This window comes from Mobula birostris, chromosome 8 (genome assembly GCF_030028105.1).
Source record: "Mobula birostris isolate sMobBir1 chromosome 8, sMobBir1.hap1, whole genome shotgun sequence".
Taxonomy (NCBI): domain Eukaryota; kingdom Metazoa; phylum Chordata; class Chondrichthyes; order Myliobatiformes; family Myliobatidae; genus Mobula; species Mobula birostris.
Genome location: NC_092377.1, coordinates 95,244,367 through 95,254,087, shown reverse-complemented (window position 1 = coordinate 95,254,087; position 9,721 = coordinate 95,244,367). Strand labels below are relative to the sequence as shown.

The 9,721-nt window shown below is 47.0% G+C and overlaps 1 protein-coding gene across 1 annotated transcript; it reads right to left on the bottom strand.

The window, feature by feature from the left end:
• Window positions 1-7,476: 7,476 nt before the first annotated feature.
• Window positions 7,477-9,420, bottom strand: LOC140202248 (cystatin-like). The gene is made up of 3 exons (XM_072267125.1): window positions 9,171-9,420; window positions 7,982-8,101; window positions 7,477-7,898 (listed from the first exon to the last, which is right to left on the bottom strand). The coding sequence occupies exons 1-3, from the start codon at window positions 9,414-9,416 to the stop codon at window positions 7,809-7,811; spliced, it is 456 nt and encodes a 151-aa protein (XP_072123226.1). The 5' UTR covers window positions 9,417-9,420; the 3' UTR covers window positions 7,477-7,808.
• Window positions 9,421-9,721: the final 301 nt, after the last annotated feature.

The following is a 9,721-nucleotide window of genomic DNA, read 5'->3' as shown; positions in this document are numbered from 1 at the left end:
TACAAAGGCCATTGAAAATCTAGTCAAGAAGAAAAGAAAAGCTTACGAAAGGTTCAAGAAGCTAGGTGATGATAGAGATCTAGAAGATTATGAGGCTAGCAGAAAGGAGCTTAAGAATGAAATTAGGAGAGCCAGAAGGGGCCATGCGAAGGCCTTGGCAAGCAGGATTAAAGAAAACTCCAAGGCATTCTACAAGTATGTGAAGAGCAAGAGGATAAGACGTAACAGAATAGGACCAATCAAGTGTGACAGTGGAAAAGTGTGTATGCAACCGGAGGAGATAGCAGACGTACTTAATGAATACTTTGCTTCAGTATTCACTATGGAAAAGGACCTTGGCAATTGTAGGGATGACTTATAGCAGTTTGAAAAGCTTGAGTATATAGACATTAAGAAAGAGGATGTGCTGGAGCTTTTGGAAAGCATCAAGTTGGATAAGTCTCTGGGACCGGACGAGATGTACACAAGGCAACTGTGGGAGGTGAGGGAGGAGATTGCTGAGCCTCTGACAATGAACTTTGCACCATCAATGGGGATGGGAGAGGTTCCGGAGGATTGGAGGGTTGCAGACGCTGCTTCCTTTTCAAGAAAGGGAGGAGAGATAGCCCAGGAAATTATAGACCAGTGAGTCTTACTTCAGTGGTTGGTAAGTTGATGGAGAAGATCCTGAGAGGCAGGATTTATGAACATTTGGAGAGGCACAATATGATTAGGAATAGTCAGCATGGCTTTGTCAAAGGCAGATCGTGCCTTACGAGCCTCATTGAATTTTTTCTTAACGTTTTAATTTCTTAATGTCATGTAAGAAAGGTTTTGTAACTTTTCGTAATCTGTAGTCAGGAAAATGCTTGAAGCTGTCATTAAGGAAGAAATAGTGAAACATTTAGGAAGGAGTGGGTCTATTAGACAGACACAGCATGGATTCAGAAACGGCAGGTCCTGTTTGACAAACTTACTGGAGTTCTTTGAGGACATAATGAATGCAGTGGATAGAGGGGAACAGGTGGATGTCATACACTTGGATTTCCAGAAGGCGCTCGATAAGGTGTCACACAAGAGACTTATAAATAAGATACAGATGCATGGAGTCAGAGGAAGTGTATTGGCATGAATAATGGATTGGTTAACCAATAGAAGGCAGAGAGTTGGTATAAATGGGTGTTTCTCCAGTTGGCAGTCGGTGGTGAGTGGGGTGTTGCAGGGGTCGGTGCTGGGCCCGCAGCTGTTTACCATTTACATTGATGATTTGGAAGAGGGGACTGAGTGTAGCATAGCAAAATTTACTGATGACACTAAACTGAGTGGAAAAGCAAATTGTACAGAGGATGTGGAGAGTCTGCAGAGGGATATTGATAGGTTTTTTTGTCCGGGGAGGGGGATTTAGAAGTCGACATGCCTGTTCCGTTTTGTTTGGTTTTTGTGCAGGGAGGGGATTTGGGAGTAGATGTCCCTGATCCATTTTTTTTCAGTTTTTTGTGCGGGGAGGGGGATTTGGGGGTCAACATGCCTGTTCCGTTTTGTTTGTTTTTTAGTGTGGGAGGAGGGGTTTATGGGTTGATGGGCGTTTTCTGTTTTGTTTGGTTTTTGTGCGGAGTGGGGTTTTGGGGATTGATGTGCCTGCTCCATTTTTGTTCATAGTTTTTGTGCGGGCAGGGGGGATTTAGGGGTCGACATGCCTGTTCCATTTTCTTTGTGAAACCGCACTGGTTTCCTTGGCTGCGTAAGTCTTGGAAACATGCGCTCCGGTCCCGCCAAACCCATGAGATTGAGACAGCTCTCCCTGCTTCCCGAACCCCGGTTTGTGTGGATGCTGTGTAATTTGCTACCCTGTTACATCTCAGTGCCAAGAAATAACAGACAGCACACTGCGTACGATTAAAGGAATTATATTTATGAATCTTAACTAAAGGGTTAGTAAAGAAAAGAAAGAAAAAAGCAAAGAGGGCTCATTATAATTAAACAGTCAAATGAGCACAAGTTCGAGTTCAACTCTTCCAAAAGTAATATATTTACCAATCCTCAATCGACTTCGGCACCTTTTCCATCGAATCTCGGTCCCCCACCGGGTCGAATCATACCACCGGTTCTCTCCAGCATCTTCACTCTTCATCACCCGCTTGACAAAGACCCAGCTCACATTCCAAAGCACCTGTTATCTCAAACCAAAACCCAAACACTGCTTCTACAGAAAGACCATTACATTAGCAGTCACGCCTCTCCCATGATGTTGAGATAATTTGCCACCCCTTCATACAAAGCACAAAGTCCAAACCAGATGTGACATAGCTCAGCAAGGGGATAGCTGCCACACTCTGTTCCCCGGGTGTGACATAGGCCAGTCTGTCTGGGGGTTTCCTGACTCTTTGGGACCTCCTAATCCCATCATCTACCTCTTCAGCTTCAGGCATTTCCTGGGCTCTTTCCTGTCTACCTGGGGTGGCTCCTGCCTGTCCATTACTCGTGATTTCTGATAACTCAGGCCCCCTCGTCACTTGGCTGAGCTGAGAGCTCACCCTGATGCCCATTTACTTTAGAGTCTAACCTCCCGTTATGTTCTAACCGCAGAACTGCCTGTCCGCTGCTAGTCCCCTCAATTCACCCGCCTCAGTGTGAGATGGGTTGGGAATCTCTTCATCAATTACTGGGGAGTTTGTGAAGGGCAGCATATACCACACCACCATTTCCTCATCCTCCAAGTCTGTATCACATTCAGGAGTGGGGTCCAGTCTAATCCTTCCCATTGCTGGTCCTTTGATACCCCCACATTGCCACAGAGGCATTTTACTAGGTGTAGGCTCCAGGTCGGGTTCTGGGTCAACCTGCACCTCTTGACCCAGAGGCAGGTGGTTCCGATGGAGAATCCAGACAGGCCCATTCCCCTCCTCTTGTTTCCCCAGGTAAACTGGTAGGTTTGGCATCTGACTCTCCGCCACATAGGGCATAGCCGCCCAGTGGTCAGCCAACTTCTGCTTCCCAGGTAGTCCCAAGTTTTTCATGAGGACTCGGTCACCAGACATTAGTTGGGAGATCCTAACCTTTTGATCATACCTCTTCATATTTCCTTGATTCTGCTTGGTAGCCGAGACCTCAGGTAATTCCTGAGCCCTTTGTCACCAGGTTCGAATATGGCCCAAGTTGTTAAGTGAGAGACACTGAGGCGGGTCGATAGTTCTCAAAACTTTAATGCGAACAGTGTTAAAGGGGAAATAAAACAATAAACACTAGGCCAAACAGGGACGTTGAATAAAACTCTCAAACAGGAAACGAAGCCTATATTGTGGCTGGAAAAACATCCAATTATTAAACGAATACCGCTAGTCTACAGAGTCAGTTGACGCCACAGTCCAATTTCTCCGGCAAGGCCGATGCAAACAAAAGCGAAGAATTGCTGCGCTCTGTCCAGGTCTCGACAGGTGCAGTACTCGTCGGCCTCCAGCTTCATTTGGGTCCAGTAGAACCGATCTCTGAGCAATTCATAAGTCTTGTCAACCCCCAAATGGCTAGAATCAAGATGAAGTAACGTCAACACAATCCTCTGATATATCTCAGGCAGAACCAGCTGGGAACACCGAGATCAGTCCAGAGGTGACGCGACCCGGTATAGGATCCGGTTCCACAACTGCAGTTTGGGCCATTCTCTCAGTAGTAGAGACACTGCAGAGTGTTTAATCTTGTCTGCTTGGGTCATGTCCCCCTTCGCAACCGCTGACCAACAGACCAATACAATGGGTCATTTCTCTGAGCAGCTGGCTCTTCCCCAGGACTCTTCTAGCAACTGGTTTGTCGTCAGCGCAGTCAGGTTGTCGTAAGGTTCTGGCATGGCCCCATCAGAAGCTCCAAATTGATCTCCCGCTCGATTCCGCCCTTGCCTTTCCTCTGCCTTCACCGTGATGGAAAACTGGCTCATGGCTTTGACTCCTGAGGCAGGAACACCCTCCCACTCTCTGTCCCTGTCCAGCCCTTCATGCGCAGATCGAGACAATACATCGGTGTCAATAGTCCGACTCCCCGGCCGGTACTTCAGGCTGAAACCATAGGCAGGCAACGCCACCATCCACCAATGGCCTGTGGCATCCAGTTTCACTGAGGTCAGAACATAAGTCAATGTGTTGTCCGTCCTCACCTCGAACTTGGCACCATAGAGGTAGTCACGTAACTTACCCACCACAGCCCATTTCAATGCCAGCAACTCCAGTTTGTGCATGGGGTAGTTTCGCTCAGAGAGTGACACACTCCTGCTGACAAATGCGACGGGTCTCAACCTGGTGTCCTGATCCTGATACAGGACGCCCCCGAGCCCTCTCTGCTGGTATCTGAATGCTATACATACAGCAATCAGGGGATTGCAAAAGCCAGCACAGGTGCTTTCATCAGCAGCTCCTTCAGTAACTGAAAGACCTCTTCACATTTCACATCGCACCTCAGTCCAAAAGGCTCCAAAGGGCTAAGATAATCTTTACCATCCTTTCCTTTCCTCCTCCTCCTCCCTTTCTTCCCCAAGGGAGGGTAACTGCACGGAAGCTGATTTAAAGGGTGACTCACTTTCGCATAGCCCTTTGCAAACCTCTGATAGAACCCAAGGAATGAACGCAAGCGCTCACAGTCTGGGGCCTTGGCCAGGTGATCACCACCTCTATCTTAGCCGGATTCATAGCTACTCCACTGTGAGACTATGTGCCCAACAGAATTGACTGATGTCTTGCAGAACTGGCACTTGTCCAGGGAAAGTTTTAACCCTTCAGATTTCAGGAGGCCCCGCATTTTCGGTAGCATCGCTTCACGTTCCTCCAAGGTGGAGCTGAACTCTGAGTGGACTCAGTGATGATCCCAGCTTCCTCAGATGCTGTCGAGCATCCTCCACCTCTGGGGGTACAGTCCCCATGACCTTTCTCTGAACGGGGTGTCCTCTGTCACCCGGATGGTGCGGTGAGTGCACTTGGAACAACACACATCAAGCTCATCAGTAGAAAAGACATCTTCCAGCTTCAACATCTTCTCTATCAACCTCCTCTTCCAACCCCCAGGTACCGGGGAGTCTCCAGAGTTGAATGACTCGGCAGTCAACTTTCCCCTTTTCGGAGAGCGTTTCTCCGCGGCTTGCCTCACAGGGACACTAGACATTACCGTCACCGGGAAGAGGTGCGCCATTGGCACCCCCTGCCTGAGGGTGACCTCCCGATCTGAAGAGTTCCTGACACTCACTGCCGTCCTGTTCACCTGTACAACCGAGGGCTTCTCCAGTTCGGGCCATGGACTTCCTCAAAAGCAGCTCGGAACACAGGGTGAATGGACAGTATTTTCAGAAAGCTCTCTCCAGCTTTCTTCTTGCAGGCTCCCAATAGCCTCCTCACAATAGGAGTATTTGCCCCATATGAATTGCAGCTTTGCCCTTCTCAACGGGGTCCGGACAAACCAGCACTAATTTATCAAGGACCTCAGCTACTCCGAAAATTCCAGCTTCAATGACAAGTAGCCATCATATGGATCGTCATCCGTACTAAGACTCCTGATCTCTAACGCACTGAGTGGCATCAAGGGTAAATATATCAAATACTGGCTTGTTAAATGGGAGTAACCTGAGAGCCGGTGTCGAGTATGGCTCCAGCATGAATTCCCTCAATCCGTAGCGACACGCTGGAGCTTGGCCCCGCTAAGCCTTCAGGAAAAGGGTATTTTGCTTTAGGGTGTTCCTTGATATATTGCTGGGAATGTGCTCCCCGCCGAGACGCCAGGCGTTCCCCTCACTGGGTGTCTTCGCTTATGTACACGGAGCTCCCATCCTTCACACTCCTGCCGACATGTCCCACTTCACCACAGTTAGAACAGACAAGACTGGTCGCTCCCCTTCTCGCGGGAACCCGTTCACTTGCAGCCCTCTGCTTCGAACATGCTGAGCCTATAATAACTGGCACTTTGAAGCTGGCCACTTTGCCATTTATTCGCCAGGGAGGTAAGGGCCGATACCTACTCAGAATGCTCACCCCTCGCTGGAGGACTCATTAGTTCCTCCACATCAGACCACTCCTTCCCCCCGCTCCGCATAAGCAAGAGCAACTTGTGTTTAAAGTTTCCGCCCCCGGCTACGGGAAAATCAGCTTCTGATTCAGCACGCTCGTCGACACACCCCTCCTCCTGGAAAGTATGGACAGCTCATACCCCCCCCCACCTCTTCCGGGGTCCCAATAGTCCCACTGCCGTTACATCAGCGCTAGTCTGAACTAAAGCAAAGTTTTTGCCTGCCGTTTTATCAACCCCCCATTCCACAATCGTAACTGTTCATAATACTTTGATGGTACGTAAAGTCCGAATTAACAATTCACTGGGACTACAAGTGTCTACCCCACTCAACACACATGCATTCATTACCAGTAACCCCGTGGATTCGCACGACTGCTCAACCCTGCGGCACCATAACCAGGCATCATAATCACTTTACCGGACAATAGTTTTACACACAACCCACTGGATCAATGCTCAGGGCAATCACACAGCATCCAATCAAATCCATCCGACGCTATACGGCCGCAAATGAAATCCCACTCGTTTCCTTGGCTGTGTAAATCTGGGGAATGCTCCCCGGTCCTACCAAACCCGTGAGATTGAGACGGCTCTCCCACCTCAAACCTCGGATTGTGTGGATGCTGTGTAATTTGCTACCCTGTCACAACTCAGTGCCAAGAAATAACAGACAGCACACTGCACAGGATTAAAGGAATTATATTTATAAATTTTAACTAAAGGGATAGTAAAGAAAAGGAAAAAAAACAAAAACAAAAGGGTCCCATTATAATTAAACTGTTAAATGTGCCCAAGTTGGAGCTCAACTCCTTTAAAAAGTAATATTCACTGATCCTCAATCGACTTTGGCACCTTTTCCGTCAAATCTCGGTCCCCCACCGGGTCGAATCATACCACCGGTTCTCTCCGGCATCCTCACTCTTCATCACCCGCTGGACAGAGACCCAGCTCACATTCCAAAGCACCCGTTATCTCAAACCAAAACCCAAACACTGCTTCTCCAGAAAGACCAGTACGTTAGCAGTGAGACCCTTCCCAGGGGTTACATTTGTTCTTTTGTACGGGGGGGGGGGATTTGGGGGTCGATGTGCCTGCTCCGTCTTTGTTCGTTTTCTGTGCGAGGAGGGGGAATTTGGGGGTCGATGATCGTGCTGCCGTTCTTTTCTTTATGGTTTCATGGCTACTCGCAGAAGAAGAATTTCAGAGTTGTATACTTTGACAATAAATTAACGTTTGAACATTTGAATCTTTCTTTTCTGGCTTATGGATATCTGTTAAAACAACCCCCTTTATTACCTAGTGATGTCCTGTACCTTGAGTGAAGCAGGCACAGGCTAGATGACGAATCAAAGCTAGAATGTACCAAACGCTGGACAAATGCAAGACTGTGTTCAAGACATCTATGAAAGTTATTGAGTGAGTAAACAATAATTTTATTAAAATTAATCTACAACTGGATGCATGCCTGAGTGAATGGAGTGATGGAATAATATGGTACATTATAGTGCAACAGCCGGGAATCGCATGCATCAGAAAAATGTAGGAGCTGTTTGTGAGGTGGGGCAAGGCTTTTAAACTACACCCACACAATGAATTGACTCCTTAAAGCATTCAATTTTACTATGATTGCCAAAGCATCAGGACACTTGGTTTATTTAATCCAGTGATTCATTGTACAATCAGGTAAAAAGTAATTGCATTACTATTGATACAACTACAGAAAAAAATCATTAGACATGGACTCAGACTTTTCCTTTCATTCCAGGCGGTGGTCTTGCGGGCCGGAAGCGTTACAGCTTAACTTCCACACAGTCTTGTTTCAGAATCCTTTGCTCTTTAAAAGGAGGAACGGACCATAGCACATAGTGGCACAGGAAGAACTAGGAAGTAAATAAAGCACTTAAGTATGACAATCATTCATTTACCTAAAATATTATAATCTGCAGAGAAGACTTAGTTTTACCTTGGATGCGGCAGTGTCTAGAATGACTTTGCAGTCTTCTGCTTTTGCCCCAGCTCTAACAGCTGGACAATCAGTCTTCCCAATGAAGACATCCATAATGTAGAGAACTCCCTCAAACACCTAGAGCAAGAACAAAACAAATTTATGCTTCTGTGTCAAGTGTCAAGTACTCCCTTCATCCTGAAATAAAGGTAACATTTTCCTCTCATCTGCTAGGAGCTCTGACCCAGGTAAAGCCCACAGTGCAAAGGCTGTGCTTTTTACATTTTCCTTGCTTCTGCCAGAGTTCGCACCTTTGGCTGGATCACCTGTCATAGCAACTCCACACTCCAGTTCCTACTTACATTTCAAAACATGTTCTCCGTTCATCCAAACTTCAGAGCTGTGTAACACAGCACACAGTCCTCAGCATTTCTATCACAAGTCACAAGAGATTCTGCAGATGCTGGAAATCCAGAGCAACACACACAGAATGCAGGGGGGACTCCACGGGTTTGGGCAGCAGCTAGATAATTATTTAATTATTCCAATCATTTAATGGCAGCATATCAACTATTACTTCTGTACAACCGTAGAGCAAATAGTTCATGGGGTTTATCACAGATCCTAACCATTTATTACAAAGTGATTCCAGTGTCTGAAATGTGGCTCTTCCCCACATCCCTTGCCGTGACTACACCCAGAATTAATGCATCCCTGATCGGCTCATAATGAATGGAAACAGGCTGTTCGGCCCATCCACAGTAACGTCATGCACTTTTATGCAAGTGCTTGTCCATTCCCTGTTCCAGAGCAGGCAACAGACTGCATGCATCACTCTCTTTCAAGCAGTATATTCCAGGTACTCACCATTTTCTGTGTGAAGGAGGTCCCCCCTGAACTCCCTCCTAAATCTCTTACCTCTTACCTGTAATCTACATCCTCTAGGTTTGACTTACCCATGTGACCAATTCGCCTCCTGACCCAGTACGTCTTTGTTCTGTGGGAGGAGCCAGGTCACAGGGCGGAAACCCACGTGGTCACGGGGAGAACCTTGCAGACAGCGGCAGAACTCAGCCCAAGTCCCTAGCACTGTAATAACGTCGCACGAACCAATACTCAACTGTGCCTCCCTCAGCAGGATATAGTGCCTTTTGAGTCAAACAGCTTTGATTGAGTTTGTGGATAAAGTAAGTTCTGTAGACATTACCTGTGCCTTGGCATTCACATACTGCAAGATCTTGTACAGAAAGCCTTGCTCGGAGCTGAACTTTTCCACAGCCAAATTTGCAATGTTCCGGAAATTACCGTCGCTTGTATCAACCTCCAGAAGCAATGGCTTGGCATGCTGAGTTTGAACAAGTTGCTGTATCTCTTGAACTTGGTGCTTGGTCTCAGCACAGACAGACAGAAGAGTGACAGAGAAGAGAGCGAATGCCAGCTGCCAGGCAGCCATGATCTCTTTGTCTCGATCAATGAACAGACAGAGGAGCTACTGGCTCCCCTGTTCATATACCATCTCAAATCAGGGGTGTGACGATGATTCTCTATTTGATTAAACATTACGCAGGTGATATTTGGGGCATTTTCAAGATAAGAGATCATTAAATGATTTTTTATGGTAAATAGGAGTGGTTTGTGTCTGTGTTTTACTTTCGATCAAGTTACTGACATCTCTAATCAGATATGATTCCAATATGTTGGAAAATTATGTTTACTAATTCTGCGATCCAAGGCTAGCAGCCTCAGTGCCAGAGGGGA

What these genes read in the sequence shown, in the direction of transcription:
- LOC140202248 (XM_072267125.1), bottom strand. Translation starts at nt 9,416, where the DNA reads ATGGCTGCCTGGCAGCTGGCATTCGCTCTCTTCTCTGTCACTCTTCTG. An exon ending in ATGTGAATGCCAAGGCACAG is followed by an intron (nt 8,102 to 9,170) that starts GTAATGTCTACA and finishes TTCTTGCTCTAG; the next exon opens with GTGTTTGAGGGAGTTCTCTA. An exon ending in TAGACACTGCCGCATCCAAG is followed by an intron (nt 7,899 to 7,981) that starts GTAAAACTAAGT and finishes TTTACTTCCTAG; the next exon opens with TTCTTCCTGTGCCACTATGT.